The sequence below is a fragment of the Meriones unguiculatus genome, chromosome 8, assembly GCF_030254825.1.
Source record: "Meriones unguiculatus strain TT.TT164.6M chromosome 8, Bangor_MerUng_6.1, whole genome shotgun sequence".
NCBI classification, from domain to species: domain Eukaryota; kingdom Metazoa; phylum Chordata; class Mammalia; order Rodentia; family Muridae; genus Meriones; species Meriones unguiculatus.
In genome coordinates, this window is record NC_083356.1 from 70,194,820 (window position 1) to 70,218,651 (window position 23,832).

General features: G+C 47.7%; 1 protein-coding gene across 5 annotated transcripts; it reads left to right on the forward strand.

Moving 5' to 3' along the window:
• Positions 1-232: 232 nt before the first annotated feature.
• On the forward strand, positions 233-23,832 carry Wdr5 (WD repeat domain 5). Of its 5 annotated transcripts, none has more exons than XM_021637830.2 (14): positions 233-335; positions 3,989-4,156; positions 4,694-4,802; positions 5,123-5,196; positions 5,878-5,967; positions 6,124-6,213; positions 6,375-6,458; positions 11,515-11,570; positions 15,772-15,818; positions 18,952-19,027; positions 20,077-20,110; positions 20,594-20,668; positions 21,016-21,103; positions 22,075-23,832. In XM_021637830.2, exons 2-14 carry the CDS (start codon positions 4,076-4,078, stop codon positions 22,173-22,175), a joined length of 1,005 nt encoding a protein of 334 aa, XP_021493505.1. In that variant the 5' UTR covers positions 233-335; positions 3,989-4,075; the 3' UTR covers positions 22,176-23,832. The 5 variants fall into 5 exon arrangements, with proteins under 5 accessions (XP_021493505.1, XP_021493574.1, XP_021493337.1 ...); XM_021637899.2 differs by lacking the exon at positions 233-335 and adding an exon at positions 516-635 and having other exon boundaries at positions 4,072-4,156; XM_021637662.2 differs by lacking the exon at positions 233-335 and adding an exon at positions 523-635.

Genomic DNA, 23,832 nt, shown 5'->3' on the forward strand with positions numbered 1-23,832 from the left:
GCATGTAGGCTCCCTGCTTTCCTGGACACTGCTGCAGAGCCCTCCCAGCAGAGATAGCTCCTAAGAGGTTTTTCTGAGTATGGGGGTCCTAAGCACAGGCTCCTTGTCGCTCAGCTTAGATCAGAGAGGCACGGGTGTCCAACTTGAACTGTGGCTTGCAGTGGCAGGAAGGCCCCGCCCAGCGGTAAGCTGGGGAAGCCGCCGGAGCTCCGGATTTCCGGACCTCGTGAACGTCCACCAATGGCACCAACGGGATTCTGGAAACCCCAACGTAGGCACGATCCAGGACGGCCAACCTGTAATTAATAGCTTGGCGAGGCAGCCTGGAATAACAGGTGAGGTGCATAAGTTCATTCTCGCCCATTCTTCACTACAGACACCGCCGGTCTGCGGCTACTGAATCCCAGGAGCTATCAAGCAGAAAGCAAAAGCCACAGGTGGCCCCTTTAAGGCGCTCCGCCTGCTCTAATTTTTCTGACCCTCGTCGCCGCCCGTTGCCCCGCCTCCTCGCGCACGCGCACTCCCTCCCGCCTCCCGCGCCGCGGCCGCCTAGTCTACCAGCTCGCCTGCTCTCGCGCCTAGGGCCAGCCGCCGCGACGCCAGAGCGCCCGGCCCCGCCGCCGCGGCCCCGGCCGGTAAGAAGGTAACCCGGTTCTGTGGTCACGAGGCGGGTGGCGGCCACGAGGGACCGCAGGCTCCGGGATCCTCAGCGCCGCACGTGTTTCGTGGGCCTCGAGCCGGGCCCGGAGCCGCCTCTGTGGCCGCGCCCCGACCCCGTCGCCCCTTTTGGCGACCACGGCCTGCTCCTCGCACGGCGTTCCCCGCTGCTCCCCTAGACCCTTTAGTCCTCCGAGTTCCTCGAGGCTTACCTTAGCCTGGCGTCCCTAGGCATGGGATTAACCGTCTCTCACCAGGGACACCCAGCCAGTATCTTGCAGGTTTCCGTGGCTACTTGGCGCCTCTCTTGTGCTGCCAGCACAACCTTCACCTGTGTTCCAGTGCAAGTTTCTACCTGACTAGCCTTAACTCTGGTCAAGGGGTTTCCAAGCATTGTTTGGGTCAGCCAGGCAGGTGAGCACTCCGTGGTGTGAGGTCAGGGCTGCTAGGACCAAGGTATCCAGGAGCCCAGAGAGGGTGGATTGGGGCTCTTTGTTGGGCTGCCGACTGCACTCACCTGAGGGACTGAACTCACACCTGAATGCTCAGTGTCTGGGGTGGTGATCAGGAATCTGTGTTTGACTGGAGGTAGAGTGATGGCTGCTGCCCTTCCATGGTCAGGCAGTGTAAAGCTGCGGATGAGACTGTGCCAGTTGACTACCTCCTTTGTGGGCAGTGGAGCTCAGCTCCAACCCCCCTGCTGAGTATCCTGCTGAACGCACCTCCCTCCCTAAACTGTCTACCCTTAGTCTTGCTTTCCCGTGGCTTTAAAACTGAACACCTGAATGCTCTCCGTCTTAGAACTCCGCCCAGTGGGATCGGAAATTGGTGATTTCTTTTGAGACAGGTTCATGTAGATCTGACTTCATATCTAACTGCTTTGAATTCCTGAATGCTCTGAGGCAGATAGGCTAAAACTGATCGGTTTTTGTTGTTGTTGTTTTGCTTTTTTTTTTCCTTTGGTTTTTCGAGACTAGGTTTCTGTGTGGCCCTGGCTGTTGTGGAACTTGCTCTGTAGACTGGGCTGGTACTGCCTGCTTCTGCCTTCCTGGAGCTGGGATTAATGTGTGTGGCACTGTGGCCATGATGATGTTTTCATTTGTTAATTCTTGGCTTTCTGAAAGACCCTTCCCGAAGGGTGTTCCATGGTGGGGGATGGGTAGTGGTGGTGTGCTTGTTTACAAGGTCATTCCACTACATGAATATCTTTATGTGCTAAAAGAAGCTGATTAAAGTTCCTAGGCCTTCTCACTCAAAAGATCTGCCCCTACACTCTTGCCCATCAGCTTACTAGAGTAGGGGGATGAGTTAGTCTTTGAAAGGGACTTTCTAGCCTTTCCATTACTTCAATCTCCTCAACACCTTCTGCTTCCTGTATGTATGGTCCACAAGAGAGGTGGTTACAGGAACTTGTGATATGGCCAAAGTTGCGTTAAGAATAAGCTCAATGGGCTGGAGAGATGGCTAAGCGGTTAAGAGCACTGACCACTCTTCCAGAGGTCCTGAGTTCTAGCCCCAGCATATGGTGGCTCACAACCATCTGTAATGGAATCTGATTCCCACTTCTGGCGTGCATGAAAACAGAGCATTCATTAAATAGATAGATAAATAAATAAATAAGTAAATAAATATTTTAAAAAGAATAAGCCCCAGCCGGGCTCGGTGGCTCATAACTGTAATCCCAGTGCTCAGGGAGGTATGGCAGCACAAGCCTTAATCCCAGCACCCAGAAGGCAGAGACAAGCAGATCTCTGTGAGCTCAAGGCCAACATGGTCTAAATGGACTTACAGGGCATCCACAACTGCTACACAGAGAAACTTTCTCTCAAAAAAACCAAAGGAGGAAAAATAGGCTCTAGGTCAGTCCCGGTGGTTGATTTATGTCTGTTAAACCAAACGTGCCCAGAAGTTGAGATAGGTTTTTGAATACCAGGTACGTAGCAAGACCCTGCCTCCATAAAGCTAAAAGCACCAAGCAGCTGGTATTTCTTGGGCACAAGAGCTTTGTTTTGTGGAGGGGTCTGTGGGACTTACCCTCTTTCAGTCCTTGCCCCTGAGCTTGAGCTACAGCAGACTATATGACCTTGATGGAGCCAGCTGCAGGTAAAGCAGCATGGCTGCACCTGTGTGGAGGGTGCTGTTACTGGCTGTTCCTTCCTCTAGGATTGAAGACTTTGAGATGGTGTTCTCTTTTGGCGTCCTTTCATTTGTCTTGGTCTTCCATGGGATCTGTGAGAAATTTCAGTTTTAATTTCAAAGCTAGAATTTACATCATGATTGCTCCTTACATCGGTGGCCAAGGCATCCATGGCCAGTGACATTTGCAAGCATGTCTTAGTAGCTCTCCTTTGAGGACTGCTAACTCATTTTCCAGTCACATGATGTGGTTTTGTTTGATGCATTCAGGTGGTAGAACCTATGGAGGTGGTGGAATTAACTGTTGTAGCTGCACACATACTCAGGCTGATAAACAACTTTCTTCTGCTATACAGCTTCATCTACCTTGCAGTTTCACTGCTGTTCCTGATGCTGCTCTTGGAGGTTTCCTTGGGAGGCAGTAACTGCTCTGACTTACTCTTACAGCTCTTGTAGCACTGTGCACTGAGTCCATGGGCTTTGTAAGCTCTTAGCATTGTAGAAGGCATTTTTCACCTGCACCTGTGAATTCACAGGGAGCCACTGATGAGGTGGTGGCTACTGGGTGCATACTTCTGTTTCCTAAAATTCCTTGGCATGTTTTAGGATTTGGGTAAGCTCCCAAACTTCTGCTTAGAAATGTCAGTTTCTGTTACAGCACCTTTGTTAAACTGTGTCAAGGGCACTTTGGATCAAAGCTCACATTCCTGCACACATCTGTGTACTGCAGTGGGAAGCCTTCTTGAGGGTCAGCTCTTCTTTCTTAGCCTCACAAAGGTCATCACACAGAGCATCTGAAGCTTCAGCCTTGGGATAGCGTGATAGTTATTCCCAGCTTGGAACAGTTTATTTGCTGTAGGGTTTAATATGGTGGTCATGTTTCTCCATTTTATCCTTTTTCCTGGGGATTATGGTTTTTTGTTGTTTTTTTTTTTTTTGGGAAGTGGTAGTCTTATTCATGTTAGGTAAATTCTCTCTTCATGAGTTGCTACAGCTCAGTCCCAACAACCTTTTTGTTGTTTTGAGACAAGGTTTCTCTGTGTATCACTGGCTGTCCTGGAATTGTCTCCATAGACCAAGCTGGCCTCAAACCTAGTGATCTGCCTGCCTCTGTCTCCCCAGTGCTGAGATTAAAGGCATGTACCACCATACCTGGCTCCAGTAACCATTTTTTAAAGAGAGGATTTGTTTATAGGCCCCATACTGTAGAGTACGGTTTAGCTGACAGCCTCTTCCACTGTGACTCCCCTTCACGGTGTCCTGCCCGGTGGGCTTCAGAGCCATGGCCACGGAGGAGAAGAAGCCAGAGACAGAGGCTGCAAGAGCACAGCCTACACCTTCCTCATCAGCCACACAGAGCAAGGTATGTTCCACAGAGATCACTGCGGTAGACAGGCTGGAGAGATTCTCAGGGACTATTTCCTTAGTCCTGGCTGCTCTGCACAGTGGTATGCTGCCAGTGTGAGTTTCTGAGTACACAGCAGCCACATCAGGGATTTCCAGACCAAGACAGGTTGGGGGAATTTATCAAAAAGTACAGTTTGTTTAGAGGCAGGGTCTCCCTATGGTCTTGGCACACTCAACATGTAGATTAGGCTAGTCTTAAACTTCTATAGATTTGCCTGCCTCCATGTGCTAGGATTAAAGACATTCCCCTCCACATCTGGCCAAAAAATTACAAATTCTTGGTGTGTTAAGGTGGGGGCTCCAGGGAAAGTAGGGTCTTTGAAGAGAAGTGATCGGCTCACACTGACAGTTTGAAGGGTGATATCAGATAAGGTGGTAGTAAGTTCTTGTGCATGAGTTTGGAACCAGCTAGTGCTTGATTATACTTTAGGCATCAAGTGGGTTGATTGGGTGGTGGTAGTTGCCTCTGGTAAAGTTGTACTGTCTCCCACAGCCCACACCTGTTAAACCAAACTATGCCCTGAAATTCACCTTGGCTGGCCACACGAAAGCTGTGTCCTCTGTGAAGTTCAGCCCCAATGGGGAGTGGCTGGCAAGTTCATGTAAGTATTCTTCAGTCTTTTGGCTCATGGAGAGGCTGTCTGAGCTTTATCTGAGGAAGTAAAGTGGGAGGACTGGACTGTGTTACTTCTTACTGCTTCTCTGGGTTGGTTAACATTCAGCATGTCTCTGTGGAACTGAAATAATTACTATTCATATACTGTTGCCACTCTGCAGTGCAGGGGGTGGGGTGGGGCCCAGTGCCTCCATGTGCTCATACTTCGTTCATTGCCCGACCTAGGCCCTGTACTTTAGGGGAATAGACAATCACAACCTTCTTTGACCCTTTTCATTTCTTTGACCTCCTTTTCATTTCTTTCAGCTGCTGATAAACTCATTAAAATTTGGGGAGCATATGATGGAAAGTTTGAGAAAACCATATCTGGTCACAAGCTGGTAGGTTTCCTGTGATGTACACTGGCTGTTGAGCCACGGTGGCTGGGTGCTCTGGCTCTCCTGGAATTTACTCAGGCTGGCCTTGAACTCAGAGATCCAAACTTGGAGATCTGCCTGACTCTCTCCCTAGTGCAGGGATTAAAGGTATGCACCACCTCTACATAGATTGTCAGGACTGTTTTTTTTTTTTTTTTTTTTTTTCTTTTCTTTTCTTTTTGGTTTTTTGAGATGGAGTTGCTCTGTGTAGCCTTGGCTGTCCTGGGCTTGCTTTGTAGACCAGGCTGACCTTGAATTCACAGGGATCCTCCTGCCTCTGCCTCCGAGTGATGGGATTACAGGCACCCGGTTTCATCAGGACTGTTTTTTAGGCTGATAGGATCGTATTGGATAGTTCAGGGTGGTCTAGAATTGCAGTTATCCTGCCTCAGAGTCAGGTTTGCACTACCACACCTGGCCACTTTACATTTTTAGTGCAAGCACTTTGAGCCTCCATAGGTGAGTGACCCTAGGAAGCTTGGCAGAGCTAAGTGTAGTAGCCTTAGGTTCTGGGCCAGGTATCTTGTGCTAATGCTGGGCAGAAGATTTCCTGAGGGCATGGTGTATAGATAGGTAGGGCTGATCTTTTACCAGTGGTTTGGATTTTGTCCCACAAGGTGGTAACTAACGTTTTTCCTCCCCAAGGGAATATCTGATGTAGCCTGGTCATCAGATTCTAACCTCCTTGTGTCTGCCTCTGACGATAAAACTTTGAAGATTTGGGACGTGAGTTCTGTAAGTGACACTGGTCTTCCCAGGGAGTGCTTGTAGTTGAGATGAGTTAGATGTGTGGATGGCTGGTCTGGGGAGGCCTTCAGATGTGCTGGAAGCTTGTATTTAGGCATATAGCCTTTGGGAGTCACAGGGCTTGGTATGCTTTGTGTGCTCTAGGGAAAGTGTCTGAAGACGCTGAAAGGCCACAGTAACTACGTCTTCTGCTGCAACTTCAACCCCCAGTCCAACCTCATCGTCTCAGGGTCTGTAAGTGCGTGGGTCTCTCCTCCAAGGGGGATGTGTACAGTGTCACATACTGGTGCGTGGTGGGGGTAGGCAGGTTGGCTTCTGGGTTTTGGGTCTCAGGGAGCACACTGTTGCTGCTCCTGTTTCTGTAGAGTCACGTTACTATCCTGTCTCATTTTTAGTTTGATGAAAGTGTGAGGATATGGGATGTGAAGACGGGGAAGTGCCTCAAGACTTTGCCTGCCCATTCGGACCCAGTCTCAGCTGTAAGTCCTCTTAATGTGTACTCAGCAGGAGTTCCTCAAGATGGGTGAACTTGGTTTGCTCACATGTAGTATTTGAATAAGCAGAGGCCAGGACATCTCTCGGCTCTGTGTGCTGTGGTAGCTGGGTGGGGCACCGTGGGGCACTTTGTGGGTTGGGGGATGGATGATCAGGGAATTTTTAAGGAGGGTATCTTGGAATGGGCTTTTACAGGAAGGTGGTGAATGTGTTTGGATAATGGGGAGCCATGCAATGAGCACTAAATTACATGGGTACAGAGAATTAGTGAGTGAGGTAGCATCCGAGGATTTCTTTTTTCTTCCTTTCTTTCTCTTTCTCTTTTCTTTTTTAAGGTTTATTTATTATGTATACAATGGCCCAGGCAGACCAGAAAAGGCCACCAGATGTCCTTATAGATGGTTATGAGCTACCAAGTGGGTGTGGTGTTGGGAATTGAACTCAGAATCACTGGAAGAATAGTCAGTGCCCTTAATGTTTTGAGCCATCTCTCCAGCCCTCTATTTTTTTTTCAATAAATATTTAAATATTTTTAATAAATTTTTTTAAATAAATATTTTGTTTATATGAATGCTCTGTCTGCATGTAAATCTGAAAGTTGGTAGATGGTTGCAGATGGTTGTGAGCCACCATGTGGTTGCTGGGAATTGAACTCAGGATCTCTGGAAGAACAGCCAGTGCTCTAAACTACTGAGCCATCTCTCCAGCTCCATAGGGTTTCTATTTCTATGATAAAACATAGTGACCAAACGTAACTTGGAAGTGTCTAAGTTTGGGTTACTATTGCTATGGTGAAACACCATGACCAAAAGCAAGTTGGGGAACAAAGATTTTATTTAGCTTCCATTAATGCAGAGTCCATGGAAGAGTGAGCTGGGAGGTGGTGGCACTTATCTTTAATCTCAGCACTTAGGAGGCAGAGGCTGGCCTGGTCTACATCGTGAGTTTTGGGATAGCCTTGTTTTGGCTCAAAAAATAAAAATAAAAAAGTGAGTGCTGTTTGTTGGCTTGCTCAGCCAGCTTTCTTATAGAACCCTGGATCTAGCCCAGGGATAGCACCATCCACATTTTTCTGAGCTCTCCCCCATCAGTTACTAATTAAGAAAATGCCCTTACAGGCTTGCCTACAGTCCAATCTTAGTTTCTCAATTGAGGCTTTATCTTCTCTGATGACTCTAGCTTATGTCAAGTTGATATAAAACTATCCAGTACAGGAAGAAAAAAATTATTTCATTTTTTGTTTTGTTTTTTTGAGACAGGTTCTGTGTATGTAACCCTGGCCACCCTAGAACTCTGCTATGTAGACCAGTCTGGCTGTGAACTTACAGAGATCCATCTGCCTCTGTATCTTAGAGTTTTATTGGTGTGATGAGACACCATGGCCACAGCAACTCTTATAAAGGAAAACATTTCATTGGATTGTCTGACATTTCAGAGGTTTAGTCTGTTGTCCTCATGGCAGGAAGCATGGTAACATGCAGACAGACATGATGCTGGAGTAGGAACTGAGAGTTCTACATCCAGATTGGCAGGAAGACAGAGTGATACTGGGCCTTGCTTGAGCTTCTAAAACCTCAGAGCCTTCCCCTTCCACCTCAGTGACAGACTTCTTCCAACAAGACCACATGTTCTACTAGTGCCACTCCCTATGAGCCTTTTGGGGGCCATTTTCTTTCAAACTATCATACTGTCTCCTGAGTGCTAGAATTAAAGGTGTGCTCTACTCTTCACCAGTGGGTATACTTTATCTTATACTTCCACATTACTGTTACATCATTGAAGGAAGTTAGGGCAGGAGCCCAGATACAGGAACTGGATTAGAGGCCAAGGAAGAACATTGTTTACTGGCTTGGTCATCTTAATTTTTTATACAAGCCAGGACCACCTGCCTAAAGGTGGCATCACTCATGGTTGAGGCCCTACATCAATTGTTAATAAAATACCTTGGAGGCTTACTATAGGCCATTTGTAACAGAGGCATGTTCTCAGTTAAGATTCCCCCTTTCCAAATATGTCTAGGTTTGTGTCAAGGTGTCAGAAACCAACTGACCTAGATGGCATAAAACAGCTGTGAACTGTTGATACCAGGGCCTTCTGATCTCAGACTTTCGGAGGATGACCTTATCCTTAGGATCCTCCTGCTCCATCCTCATTTTCAGAAGGCTGGAATTAATTTTAGGTGTGTGCCACCACACCTGATTGCTTCATTGATTTGTTTTTGGTGCTGGGGATTGAACCCAGGGCTGCTGCATAGTAGGCAGGTTTTCTAACATTGAGCTCTATCTCCAGTCCAAATTGTGCCAGTTATAAAATGTCTTAGTTAAGTGCCAATCCTGTGCTATAGAGATATTTGTCTTAAAATAGAAGCTCCATGGTAGAGCATTCTCCTGGGAATCCCAAGGCTCTAGTCTTACTCTTCAATCCCCAAGAAAGCAAGGACTCAAAGGGTCCAGTGTCAGTAGGGCCAGGGTCTTTCATAGCTGCCTGTCAGGCTGGGCTGGCATAATACCTGCTTACTAACGCCCTGTCCATATAGGGTCTTAGGCCTTTTAACTTTGGTTCTGCAGATTACTTATGCTATAGTCCTGGAGTGCACATAGCCTCCCTGGCTTGTAGACACTACTAGTGCACCAGTGTTGTCACATGGCCCAGCCTGACCTTTGCTGGGCGTCTCATTTCTGTGGCTACTTACATACAATACGGTGAGGTAGAGCTCATTTCCAGACTGAGGCTTAGCAGAACACTACTAGGAAAGTGATTTTGAGTTTGTGAGCAAAGAGGATTTGTGGATATGGGTCAGGGATGGCTGCAGGACACTGAGACAGGAAGAGAGTTTCTAGCCAGTTTCCTATAGGAGCAGCAGGTATAAGGGAGCAGAGCAAGTTGCCCCTGGGTCAGCAGGCCTCTGTCCCTCTGAGATCTTCTATTTCTTCCTTCCCTCCTTTTTTTTTTCTTCTTTTTTGTGCATTGGAGGATAGATTTAAAAATTTTGTGTGTATGAGGATTTGGTCCTGCATTTATATATGGTGAATCCTGTGTGCCTTATGCCCACAGAGGTCAGAAGAATGCATCTGATCCTCTGAACTGGATTTAAGGTGGTTGTGACTCAACATGTGGTTATGTTCTGAAAGAGCAACAAGAACAACTATAGTTAGTTTAGAGACAGGGCCTCAGTAGCTCAGGCTCACCTCAAACCCGCAGATTGTTGCTAGCCTCTACCATCTCAGTACTGGGATTGAAAGTGCAGGCCACCATATCCAGCCTTGTTTGTTTTTTTTTTTTTTTTTTTGTTTGTTTGTTTGTTTTGGTTTTTTAGCTTTATCTATTTATTTAGTATACAGTGTTCTGTCGGGCCAGAAGGGGCACCAGATCTCATTATAGATGGTTGTGAGTCACCATGTGATTGCTGGGAATTGAAGTCAGGACCTCTGAAAGAACAGCCAGTGCTCTTAACCTCTGAGCTATATCTCCAACAACATTTCTGGTTGTTACCTTCTAGTTCAGAAAAGACTCTTGGCATTCATTTACATCTGTCTTCCTGGGACCCACTGTGGGCCAGCACTTGTCTGGGCTCCCTCAAAGGAACCTTTTTTAGCCACTTCTATCAAAGAGAGCCGTTTGGCACAGATTTACATACCCACAGGATATTTGAGCCCCAGTGAGTCTGGAACTGGAGTCTTAATGCCCCTTTGCATCCCCTTCAAAGTTCCCCACCTTGGTGTAGGCTCAGCCTCCATTGAAGCTCTTTCATTTACTCTCCTTGTTTATTGCCTTGGCCTGTGAGTTGTCATTCTACCAGTGTCCCCTTAACTGTTGGCCCCCAGCAGAGAGTCCTGTTAACAGGTTCAGTATGGGTCTGGGTACCATATGATCTTGCTTATTTGTTTCTCCAAGGTGCTATCTACAAATTGGCTGCATGGAAAAAGCCAGGTGCTCATGTTGACTCCTTGGCCTATAATGTCTTTTGTTTGTTTGTATTTTGAGACAGTTTCTCTGTGTAGCTTTGGCTCTCCTGGGCTTGCTTTGTAGACCAGGCTGGCCTTGAACTCACAGAGATCTGCCTGCCTCTTCCTGCTGAGTGCTGGGATTAAAGGCGTGCACCACTGTGCCCGTAAGTTTGTTTTGTATATTAAAAATAGAGGTAAATGTGGATTGTTGGATTACCTTGCATTAAGGAAGGCACTCAAAGTGGCTGATAATTGAGTCGCTATTGGGATCTGGCATAGAAAGTGACTTTTGGCTCCAATGCTGTAGAGTCCAGGTTGGCCCATCAAATCCACGTTGGTAGAGTCCTTGGAATCTGAGGGCTTCTTATAAGTTTTTTTATATGTCTGTGATCTCAGGAAGCCTTAGGAGGCTGAGGCGGGAACAGTTCTTAGTGATCATTTGTAAAAATGGACCAGTTGGTAGTACATTGGTAGAGTGCTTATCTAACGTACCAGAACTTGGGTACCATCCTCTAGCATTGTATAAAACACAGTCATGGTGTTACATGCCTGTAATCCCAGCATTTTGGCAGAGGAAGGAAGATAAGGAGTTAAAAGCTATAGCTACAAAGTGAATTCAAAGTCAGCCACAGCTACACAGCTACACCTGTCTCAAAAAAATAAAAGGCAAACACTGAAAACAGTAAGTTACAAGAGGGCCTAGAGTCTCACCCCAAGGGCACCAGGACTCAGGGAAGTTTGCATAGTGGCCTCAGAGTTTCCTCTGAGACACAGGTTATAGTGGCCTATGTCTCATTGCTGGGAGTGTCTGCCACTGAGCATCTAGAGTGGCAGTGATCTAGGTACCCGAGACTCAGGCTGAGTCAGTAAGCTGGACTGTTCCAGAAAACTGGGTGCCTTTCCTGACTTTGAGCTCTTGCTTTTTGATGATGAGAGAAGTTTTTTCCTCCCCCCTTACTCCCCCCCCCCAAATATATTGTCAGGTGTCCAGACAATATATTTGTCTGGAAGGTGTGCGATGAGCTCTCGGGCAGGATGCCAGAGACACATGCTACTTATTAGAAATCAGCTTCTCTCCTCCTCTAATTTTTAGGTTCATTTTAACCGTGATGGATCGTTGATTGTTTCCAGTAGCTATGATGGCCTCTGGTAAGTGAGAGTCTTCGTGAAGTAAACAAATGCTTATGGCCTTTTGGGCTGTCCTAGCTCTGTGTGCAGCAAAAAGAGGGGACATGTGTATCACCTTCCAGAAGCCTGTGCCCACTGGCTACAGGTCTTTGACAGACCCGAATCATGCAGGGTTGAAAAGCTATGAAAGGAGGTGGTGGAAATGGTGGCTGCCACACAGGGCAGGAGCTGTGAGCTCCTTGCATACACATTAGTGTGCCTTTTCAAGGTTGTAGAAAGTGAGTAAAGGGCTGAGCCCTTGTGCTAAGTATAGTGGCCCTGTCCACAGATCCCATGTCTGAGCAGGTGAACTGCCAGATCCCATTGTGTGGAAGTGAGAAGACAGAGGTGTGGTTTGTGCAGAGCTTCCAGCAGTAGATGGTATTGTAGAGCTGACTGCTGGGTCAGAGTTCTGCAGGAGAGTATAAGTCTCAAGAGAAAGGCGTGGGAGTAAAGTGCTGGTTGCACTCTGAGCTCAAATTGTGTTGGTGTTCGGTGTTGAGCAGAAATAGAGAGAGCAAGGTAAGTAATGTGGGTGAGCAAAGCACAGTTGTTGGTGTGTGGCAGGGTCTGAATTCTGTCACCAAAAGCCTTGGCTTGAGGTTAGAAAGACCTTGGATGGTATTAAAAGATACCAAAAATGAAGTGTTTGAGCAAGGCAGGTGAGTGACATCTGTGCACCAAAATCCCAAGAATTGATTTGATGGATAGGACAGGATAGAGTGACCTAGAGTGAACTAGAGGAACTAGATACTTCTGTGCCCCAAGCAATACTGTGACAAAAAGGCAGATAGTAAAACCTAGACTTAAGAGAAGGTGACTTTACTGTTTGTTTTGTTTTTGTTCTTTTGCTTTTTAGTGGGCTCTGCAGGTGGAACTGAGACTTGCCACTTTGAACAGGCCTGGGCTGGGACTCAGCTAAGCTACTTGGCAACATTGTTTACTGGCCACATAGAGTGTTGAGTGGAACTAAATATTTTCTTTCTGTTTTTGTACAAACTTTGGTAAAACAGTTCTTTCAGAAGAAAGATAAGTCCATTGAAGCTTGTTTCAGTTGTGCCAGACTAATGGGTATGAGTGTGCTGTCACTTACATAGGTAGAACAACCCCAAGAGACAGACTTGAAACTACACACTTGAAACTCAATTTTCCAGAAGTGAGTCCAGAGGGTGGGAGGCTGGGGCGATGGTAACAGGAGAGCTTCAGGTTTGTGAGAGTAGGTTGGTTGGAGCCATAGAGGCCAGCACACAGCCCAGTCCTAGGGCTGATGGGGGGTGAAGACCTAAGCCTTGGTTATTGTCTGGCAGGGTGCACCTGACTGCCCAGGTGTTAACAGCATTTGGGGCTGTGGTCATGTAGGTATGCTATAGTACAAAGACATTCTACTGGGTCTCGTGCTTGTCACTAGTGGCCAGAGTAAAAGCCATTATCATCTTGAGACCATTCACCTGTTTGCTACAAAGAATAATACTGGATGGCAGAGATGTTGGAGTGAACTCTGGGGGGGACAGAGCCCTGCAAGAGTGTGTTGACCAGTCTGTGGTGCTAGACTTGACATAGAGCTTGGAATAGTGTGCAGACTTGGCTTTTGGGGCTAGAGAGATGGCTTAGTGGCTAAGAGCACTGCCTGCTTTTCCAAAGGACAGGATTCAATTCCCAGCACCCACACGGCAGCTCACAACTCTCCGTAACTCCAGTTCCTAGGGGATCTGATGACTGCCCTCACATATACATGTACAAGCAAGCAGAACACTTGTGTACTGAAAATAAAAATAATTAAAAAAAAAAAGAAACTTCCCAAAAAGTTAGAAGTTTACTGAAGAAGCTGGCAAGGAGCTTGGGAAGTTAAAAAATGGTGGAACACTCTCTGATGCCAGCACACTGGAGGCAGAAGCAGGCACAGTTCAGTATTTGAAGCCAGCCATGGGCTGTGTGGTGAGACCTTGTCAGAAAGAGAGACAGAAAAAGTGATGGCATGGAAAGAAATAGGAAACAGTTAAATGAGTTGTGTTTGGTAAGGTAGAGCTAAAACATGACTTTAGTTATGAGCAGGATCAGCAGTAAGGGGTGGGTGCCCTGAGTTCAGAGAGGACTGGAACTCTAGCAGTGTACTGTACTTGACCCTGCTTTTCCTAAGTGTATCCTGGAGATGTGTGCTGGAGGTGGGCTACTCTCAAGAGATCCAGGGAAGCAATTAATGGTCTGAGAAAATTCTTGAGGTCTTGAGATCTTAAAATTAATCAGTTCTTTTTGTTGTTGGTTTTTGTTTGTTTGTTTGATTTTTGGACACAGGGCTTCTCTCTGTAGTCCTGGCTGTCCTGGACTCCCTTTGTAGACCAGGCTGACCCCCAACTCACAGAGTTGTACCTACCTTTATCTCCTTTATCTGCTGGTAGCCTCCAGTCAGTCAATTAGTTAATTAGAGAATCTTATTTTGTAACCTTGAGGTTGAAATGCAGGCACTCGCACATAGAAACAAAATTTAAAACACAGAAATTAGAAAGTCAACAATATGGTCCTCTTGTTACTGTGGTTCTTGCCGTCCTCACTTGTCATTTGGGAAGTGTAGGTAAGCATAAATACTTGCCAGTTGTCCCTCAGCCAATGGGATAGATCGGTGAAGACCAACGTGGAACTACTGAGTCCCTGCACTGTTGCCTCAGGATCTGCTGGCCAACACATGGGATTATGCATTTGCCCCAGTTTAAGGTTTATCTGGAGTTAACCAGATAGATAATGGGGGAGAGACCACTGTTGAGAACAAGGAAGTACTGGGGATATTTAGGAGAGGGATTAGTGACAGGAGAGGGGAGGAGCCATGGAGGATGAGACTGCCTAAGCACACACCCTTGGAGTTCAGAATAATGGAGTCAAGTCAGCAGTCACTGTTCCAGAGCCTGTGTTCCAGAAGCACTTGGATTTCATTTGAACCTCAGGGTGTTTTGATAATTGTACAAAAGTGAATTTTAAAAAGGCCAGCAAGGAGTGCATGCCTTTGAGCCTTTAATCCAAGCACTGGGCAGACAGAAAAGGCAGATCTTTGTTAGTTCAAGGCCAGACAGAGCTATATAGTGAAACTGTTCCCCCCTCCCCCCCAAAAAAAGTACACACATAGAATTTCTGTTACAGTAGTTTATGCCTTTCATCTAGACACTTAAGTTGAGGCATGAGGATCAGAAATAAACTAGAGCCTGCATAGAAGTATTGGTGGGCATGTGCCAAGAGGACTGAGCAGAGATAAAGAAGGGACTGTTGCTTCTGGATCAGACCAGCTAGTTTCCAAGAGTGGAAACTCTGGGGAGGGAGGAGATGTGGAGAGGCTGGTGTTGTGGGGAGAGCCTGATTACCTCATCTTGAGGAATGATGTGGGGCCTGGCCTGGGGAAGGTTTCAGATGCAGTGGCATCATGGAAGGTCAGCTTGGGAAGCAGCAGAGCAGAGAGCCAGTGGTCTGCTTTTGAGAGTCTGCTGAGGAAGCATGTGGCTTGTCAGCAAAAGTCATAGAACTTTGTAGGTGGAACCATGTCAAAGCCTGGCGTGTCCTCTTGGGGATGGTGTCCTCTGGTACAGGCTTCATTTGGTAATAACTTTGGCCTCCTGTGGGACACACTGACATTGGTGTAGGCGGCAGGAATCTTGTTTTTGTTTTGTTTTGAGACAGGGTTTCTTTGTATAACATAGCCCTAGCTGTCCTGAAACTAACCTTGTAGACTAGGCTGGCCTCATGCCTGCAGAGATATGCCTGCCTCTACCTCCTGAATGCCGGGATTAAAGACATAGCCACCATCACTTAGTTTTTCGTTGTTGTTTTTGTTTTTTCTATTTTAAGGCAGGATTTCTCTGTGTAGCCCTGGCTATTTGGAACGCTCTGTAGACCAGGCTGGCCTTGAATTCAGAGATTCATCTGCTTCTGCCTTCTGAGTGCTGGGATTAAAGGTGTGTCACTACTATCCAGCTTTTTTTTTTTTTTTTTTTTTTTGAGACAGGTTTTCTTTGCGTAATCATAGGTGGAGGACAGATATCCTTCACCTCCTCAGGTGAAGTCCACCATGCATAGTTCTCACTAGAGTCAGGGAGTAATTGTTAAAGCTGTGGGTGAAGTGCTCTCCCAGAGCTCAGTGGGATTGGTTACAGTGCTCTCACCAACAATCAGCTTTCTCACATACTGTGTTCTTACTTGACAGCCGCATCTGGGACACTGCCTCTGGCCAGTGTCTGAAGACGCTCATCGGTGAGTGCTCTGTCTGGTGGAGGGTTGCGGAGGTGGGTGGAGGAAGGTAGGGGCAGGCTTGTCCAGGCCTGCCATGTCCTGGTGGTCCTTGCAGAGTATCTGTTTTCAGAAAGTCATCTTTTCCTTCTGTCCTGTGCCTCCTTGGTCTGGAGGATTCATGGTGTGTCCACCTCTACTCTCCTTCCTGATACTAAAGCCGCCCATGGTCCTTGGCAGGCTTTACATTGTTGAATCATATCCTTCTTAGCTCTTGGGGTCCTTGCATTCTCCGCCTGTGCTCATCAGCCTTAGCCTGCCACTGGCCCCTTCTTCCCTGGAATTGGGGGTACGTGTTCACTACTGGGGTGTACTGCAAGGTGGGCAGGGTGTTGGAACAGGTGGGTGGGATGTTGGGAGGGTGTTACTTGTCCAGGCTGGAGTTCAGAACTTTAGGTGAACAATGGAAAGGATTGGCAAACCCTGCTTCTTTATCAGTCTGGCTTTGTGGGTAGAGAGTCTGTTGTGGTAAGTTGCTACTGTTTTAGGCTGTTAGGGAAACTAGTATAGCCATTCTGGCCTGCTAGGTTGCTAGGATAGAATACCTGAGTTGGCAGGGAAGACAGGAGCTCATTCTCTATTGGAGTTTAGGTGGCTAGGCAACTCAGCTTCTGATATCACTCTGACCTGCACATGCCATGTACACCCTTGTGTTTCTCTGTGCCCAACTTTTAATGACAAACTTACATGCAACCCCCCCCTCCCCGTCAACCACCACCTGTGTGATGGTCTCTCCAAAACAGCCACTTGCTGTTGTTTTGGGTGGGCTTCGTAAGTTTAGGGACACAGGTACTCTGGGATAATGGGGTCACGCTTGGGGCTTAACGATTTCTCACAGCCTACATCCACAAGCATGTACACTCACATGCACATATGAGAGCCCCTCCAACCAGATGTCAAGTAGTAATGTCCTGTACTTACCACCACTACCCCTACCAGGGACCTCTCTGGTGCTAAGTCATGCAGCAGCTATTGTAACACATACCTAGGACTTGTGTTGTCAACATGGGCAGTTGTGTCATCCTCAGTTTACAGGGCAGTATCTTAGGTACAGAAGTCAGCTAGCTGGAAAGCTGCATAGCAAGTCCAGTCATCCCTCAGTATCTGGGAGAGGGTTCTAAGACCTTCCATTGATTCCCAAAGTTTAGATGCTCAGGTCCCTTATTTGAGATGGTACAGCCTTTTCATGTGACTTGTGCACATCCTACTGTGGTTTAAATCTTGAGATGGTTTAAAACATTGGGTGTACAGATGTAACAGAGACCAGGAGCCCTGTTACTTACTGCGTTGTTAGACTGCTGTGCAATAGGCGGGTACATACCTAGTTCAGATGCAGCCATCATAGACAACTTAAAGAGGTTGCCACAGGGTAGGGAACTGCTAGAGTTACTATACTTGCTTAAGCTCAGTAATTGTCCTAGGAAACAGTAAAATTCTTTTGTTTGTTTTTGCTTTTTTGTTTTTGTTTTCTGAGACAAGATTTCTCTGTGTAGCCCTGGCTGTCTTGGAACTCACTCTGTAGACTTGGCTGGCCTCGAACTCAAGACATGTGCCACCACTGCCTGGGTGGAAAAGTAAAATTGTTTCTTTGGTTTTGCTGTGTTCCTGCTTCCCTGCCTCCTCCTCCCTCCACACATTCAGGCTCTCACTGTGTAGCCCTGGCTGGCCTGGAGCTTGCTTTGTAGACCAGGGTTGACTTGGACTCATAGAGATCCACCTGCTTCTGGAGTGGTGGGATTAAAGGTTGTAGCACCATGCCCAGCTTCTGTGTTTTTTTTTTTTTTTTTTTTAAATGGGGTATTGGGTGGGGCCGCATGTGTGAGAGCCCCCCCATCAGTATACACATGTACATGTGTCTTTCTGTGTGTGCGTTGGTGTACACGTGGAGGTCAGAGGATGGCTTTCAAGGATTTGAAGCCTGTACATGCTTTGTAATATATCCATTGTTGGCTAAACTCTGGTCTGCGATTGGCAACCATGTGCAGGGCCAGGATTTAAATTTGGTCAGGCAGTGGGAGATAAGCCCTAGACTGGGGTAGGTAGGTCTATTTTTCTCAAGGTCTATTTCTTTTCTCATATATTTTCAAGTTTAGAAATTAATGTGTTCTTTTGTGGGGTATTGACAGTCCCTGGCTATCCTGGAACTCACTCTGTAGACCAGGTTGGCCTCAAACTCAGAGATCTGCCTTTCTCTGCCTTCTGAGTGCTAGATGGAATTAAAGGTGTATGGTGCCACCATCACCTGGTGAGATTAAGATTCTTATTTGGGTGTAGGTCAGTAATGTTTCTCCAGGGATTTGTTTCAGTGCTGGCCTGGGTAAGGCATACAAGTACTGCCTCGTGTCTGCTGAATTACAGGCCTTATGTGGCCTAGTTGGCCTCACTTTCTTGTGTCCCCGTTTCAGTGTATGTGACCAGTCCCAGGGAATGGAGCTCCCTGCGAACCCCCAGTGGTAATGCATGTGTCAGGCTATACTAGCCTTTATATGCACACCTTAGGGCCTGGTAGGATTCCTTGGCTGGCCAGGCAGTCCCACCCCAAGACATACCCAGGCGAGGGGCAGACCCCTGAAAGCCCACTGTAAAGGAGGATATGACATCAATATGCCCTGGAAAGCAGTTTTTATGTGGGCAGTTACTAGGAAGCCTGGCTTCTCAGCAGTGCAACACCCCATCTCTCACCCCCCTTGCCAAACGATGAGGCTAAAGTCAGCAGCCTGGCCTTCAGGAGGCAGGGGGATGGCCATCATGGAAGGAAAGCTTGCTTGACTACAGAATGGGAAGGTGTTTATAAGGCTACCCTAGGCCAGGCAGCTTTCTCCAGGGGCCTCAGGTGTTCATCTCTGCTGGAGAGCTTTGGGCCTCCTTTCACATGTGGTGGAGGCCAGTATTGGCTGGGCACTGGTGTGAATACTTAAGAACATCAACGACCAAGGAAGGTGAGAGGAGATGGGATGCCAGGCTCTTTGGGGGCCTTCAAGGGTAATGGTGGTAGTATAGGTGGCAGGGGCCTCACATAGATGTCTTGGCATGGGTGACTGGGAGCTATCCTGCCTCTCCACTTTGCCAAGGATCAGCTTGTCTCTGTTCTGTGTAGATGATGACAATCCTCCAGTGTCCTTTGTGAAGTTTTCTCCAAATGGCAAATATATCCTGGCTGCAACTTTGGACAAGTAAGTGCTTTGGTTCCCTGAGGAGTGAGCACGAGGCTTTCACTGGTGGGGTTTCTCTCCTGTTGTATTGTGTTGTTTCTTCTCCCAATAGCCCAGTTGAGGTGTTTTACATTTGTGCCTTAGATCTGCCCTGGGTTGTGGGCTGAGGGGCTGAAGAAAGGACTCCTGCTAGTTCTAGTATGAGAAGGCCTAGTATTTGAGGCCCAGGCTATTCTTGCAAGGCAGGCCAAAGATTTCCTACACAGGGGTGAGGTATGGCATGTGACCTCTGAAGGTCTTCCTGAGCTTCTGAGCTCCTTTTTGCTTGCAGTACAGGGCTGGAGCTCATGAACTCACACATGCTAGGCTGGCTTACCTCCAGTTCCCAGTCTGAGCACCTTGCTGACCCACTCCTAGGTGCTCATTTAATGTGGCACACTGTACAAGGTCTTCAAGGATCCATGCTGGTCGCCCCTCTTGAGAGCTGCCTGATTGTCATTATTTTATTCTGGTTAGGCTTCGGCATCTTGCCATGGTTGGCATGAGTCTGTCCCTAGGATGGGCAAAAGATGCTTCCTGTGATGTCTGTCCTGGGTGTTTCTGGAGCCAACATTTTTCTACATTCTGCCTGTGAATTCCCTGGTTTTGGGAAAATAGTCAGTGGGCTTTTTTTTTTTTTTTTTTTTTTTTTTTTTAAGTTTTTTGAGATAGGGTTTCTCTGTGTAGCCTTGGCTGTCTTAGACTAATTCTGTAGACCATGCTGGCCTCAAACTCAGGGATCTGCCTGCCTTTGCCTTCTGGGTGCTGGAATTACAGGTGTGTTCCACCGGGCCTGGCTAGCAACCTCTTTTCTTCAGTGTGTCTCTGAACTACAAGTACTAGGGTCTTTATATTTGCTCTTGTATGTCATGGAGTGGCTGAACCTTGATGAACTGAATGATCCTCTATTTCGGTACTCATGGTTGTTGGTAGATGGTGGCATCTGAGGTGGGGTATGCCAAAGATGGGCTAACGCTCATCCCTGCTCTCCAAAGATGGGCTAACGCTCATCCCTGCTCTCTGTCTTTCAGCACGCTGAAGCTCTGGGACTACAGCAAGGGGAAGGTGAGATTCTGGCATGTGGCTGGCCTGGCCTTCTTCGTGCCAGCCCCAGGTAACAAGTTGAGGGTGGTGTAGCAGACCCAGGAGTTGAAGCAGGAGGGACTCAGAGCCGTCTTCTTTTAATGAGCAAGTTTGGTACAACTCCTTTAAAGACTGACTGCTGGGTTTTGTTTTTTTGTTTTTTTTTTTTTTCAAGACATGTTTCTCTGTGAAGCCTTGGCTGTTCTAGATTTGCTTTGTAGACCAGGCTGGTTTCAAACTCAGAGTTCTGCCTGCCTCTGCCTCCCTGAGTGCTGGGATTACAGGTGTATACTACCACACATGGCTTGATATAGTGTTTTATGAATGATTAGTATGCGGGTGAAAGTTGGGACATACAAAGTATGTAGCTAGAATATTTTCAGAATATGTTGAGGTAGTGTGTATACCCAGAACAGTCCTCCAGCATGAGAACCACAGGTGCTAACTGTACACCTACCTTTTCAGTGCCTGAAAACATACACTGGCCACAAGAATGAGAAGTACTGCATATTTGCCAACTTCTCTGTGACAGGCGGGAAGGTGAGTCTCCCACTGAGCTGCGGTCACCCTGCCAGCCCTCTGCTGAGAGGCCACCCGTCACAGGTGGCTTCATGTCTTTATGAAGCTTCCCTGAGTCCATGGGACAAACCCATACATGCCTTGTTGGCTGGAACTGTGATGTCTTGCACTTGGATCCTAAGAGCAGGTGGTGACTGTATAGAAACTCAGACCCACTGAGGGGTGGCATGGGAGGCGTATGGCATGTCACCAGGTTGGGGGAATGAGGGGCCAGAGTGGTGCTAGGCAGCTTGCCTGTACTACCTACTCAGCATATAACCTCCTGCTGTCTTGCCTGTCCTTGCTGGCTGCCTGCTGCACTGCTGCAGTGGATCGTGTCTGGTTCTGAGGATAACCTGGTGTATATCTGGAATCTGCAGACCAAGGAGATTGTGCAGAAGTTACAGGGCCACACAGGTGGGCAGTTATTTGGAGATGGGCCATGCGGATGGGCGGAGCCAACCAGGGGAGCCCCCTCAGTTCCCCAAGGTGCTTGGTTGTTTCTGGGATTTACGACACACTGGCAGGTGTTGCTGCTCTGTTCTGCCTGCCATTCCAGCTCTGCAGGCCTGAGAGGTCATGTGACCAGCCTTGGAAGCAGAATCTAGAGCTCTTATCTAGGGTTCTGGACCTGGTTGGTTGTGGATGTTAACCAAGACCCAGGTCTCCTGGGAGTATAGCTTGTTTTCTTCATTGGAGACTAAACATCTGGGCCCTGACAGCTGCTGGCACTGGGACTCAGCGAATATGGAGAGTGTCTAACCTACATGCTAAGCTGTAGCATTTCCTGGAGGCTCCAGCCCTTTTCAGGGATGCTGGTTTTCCATTTCCCGGGTCAGAGTTCAGCTTTGAGTGAGTCCAGCACCTGATTCTGTGGTGCAGCATGGAATAACTTTGTTGTAGTTGTTCCTTCCTGTCCACCTTCTGAGTGGGGCCAGGAATATCAGGTGCCTTTGCAGCCCTGATGAGGAGCAGGGTTCTCTTTTTCTGACTGAGCAGTAATCTCACATGTGGGGCAGCTGGGAGTGGCTTGGTCACACTTGATGTGGTTCCTGAGCACCCAGGAACAGGCAGAGTTAGTGGACCTCACATGCCATCTCATTAATGCCAGTATCTCTGCCCAGGGGTATGGTTACTCAGCATTCTGAAGGTTGTGCTGGGTGGTAGGAGGCAGTGGGAGTAGTGAGCTCTGGGACCAGTGAGGAAAGCATGTAGATAGGAATGAGGACCCTGTGCCCAGCAGAGCAAGACTATGGTGTTTGTTACTATTTCTGGCATTCTGAGCACTGCCCCCAAATCCTGTGATGCTCCCTGTGTTCCTGAGCCAGCCAGGCGTGTGCTGCCACTGTTTATCCTGGAGGAGTATCTGACCGACTCTCTGCTTTCAGATGTTGTGATTTCCACGGCTTGTCACCCGACAGAGAACATCATTGCCTCAGCAGCGTTAGAGAACGACAAAACAATCAAACTGTGGAAGAGTGACTGCTAAGTCCTGGCTCCATGAGAGACTTCAGGAAGCCACCCAGATTGGCAAGAAACACATGTGGGGCAGAGGTGTGGGGCCAGGCTGGAGCGGAGCGACAGGCCTGGTGCACCTCCTCTCTGAAGATGTCGGGTCAGGGGAGTGCACACTACCGAGTCTTGATAGCCACTGTGATATTTCTTGCCAATTCTGTTCTGCCTGGGGGAGTTTCTGGTCTGTTCTGTGCTCAGAGGCAACAAATTTTTAATTTTTTATTACAAGAGTGAGTTCAACTCATTATGGGTTGTTTTTCCCTGTAATTGTCTGTATCTTTTTGGTATTGTATTGCCCAGTGCACACACTGGAACAGGACCTGCAGCCCTACTCCCATTCCCTGCCTCCAGCCCTGGCCTGCTTGTTCAAGTTTCCTGCCTGTAATAGTACCCAGTATGTTTCCAGGACTTTCTGGATACACAGAAAGGTTGTAAGTTGTTTCCGTGTCAAGTCCCTTTGTATTTTTGGAGTTCATAGGTCAACACTGACCTCTCAGTGGTTGCAGTGTCCACATGTCTGGCTGGTATCACTCAGTAAGCTGCACACACTATAATAAAAGGTAGGTTTGGACCAGCTTGGCCCTGAATTCTGACTGGAGCTCATCTGTACCTGAGTTTTAGAAAGTGCCCCTCAGGGTAGGGTTTGGAAAGGTCTCTGGGAAGATGGATCCTTGCTGTACCTCTTTTTCCCAATGGCTGCTGTGGGCACTGAGTATTTTGAGAGGAAGAAACTCAGTTTTTCCAACTGAGTGAAAGTGAAAGTCTTGGGTAGGTACAGTGTAGGGCCGTTCTGGTCCTCTCCATTCTGGGTGAGGCTCAGGGACCTGTGCAGGAGGGAGTGTTTCAATTTGGTGCTTGCCTTCGGCCTTGGCCTCTGAACCCACCAGCCTCTCTTAGCCCTTGCCCCAAATGGATCCTCTGGTGTCCTGTCTTCTGGGTAACCAGGACTGGAAAGAGGTGATGGCCGAGCTCGGAGCTGCACAGCATTTTCACTACTGCTGCTGCCTGAACCCAGGGTGACCTAACATGGAGCAGAGTGCAGAGGTTCTGGGTGTTTCCAGTCCAGTTGGGTGGGTGAGGCTTCTGGGCACAGGCATGGGCTGCGGGGAGGCCCTGGATTTGCTCTGTTGCAGCAGCCTGTAGAGCCAACACTGATACATAAGCAAGGTCACCCCAGTCTGTAGCTCCTCTACGCTGCCTTGCAGCCCTTTCTTGGCCACCCCATTATGGCAAGATGAGCATCTGTAGGTGTTGGAAAAGAAACCTGCACACTCCTGGCCCTTCCTTTGGGCAGATAATGTGCATATAGGCCGTCTGGTTGAAGAAACCATTGTTGCAGAAAGAACGTGGTTGTCACTGACGCGTGGGTCCTGGGCCCCTGTTATCTGTTGGATAGATGTGCCTGGGTTCTGGTCAGTGTTGTGGATATGTTGCTGGGGTTTCTGGAGGGGTGTTAAGGTCCTTCCAGCTGTGGCCTGGTGTGCAGCCCCCTCCTGAGGGAGGGAGCTTGCTTGCCATGTTGAGCGCAGTATCCCCAAGTATAGTTTATTTTTTCTACAGTTGAACTCTGTTGTAGATTTATGTAAAAATACATTCTCTTTTTGAAAATAAAGATTTTCATGTCTTGTAAA

Coding starts and splice junctions, on each gene's coding strand:
- Wdr5 (XM_021637830.2), top strand. CDS start 4,076: ATGGCCACGGAGGAGAAGAAGCCAGAGACAGAGGCTGCAAGAGCACAG. Junction 11,571..15,771: donor AGTAGCTATGATGGCCTCTG/GTAAGTGAGAGT, acceptor CTTACTTGACAG/CCGCATCTGGGACACTGCCT. Junction 21,104..22,074: donor GAAGTTACAGGGCCACACAG/GTGGGCAGTTAT, acceptor CTCTGCTTTCAG/ATGTTGTGATTTCCACGGCT.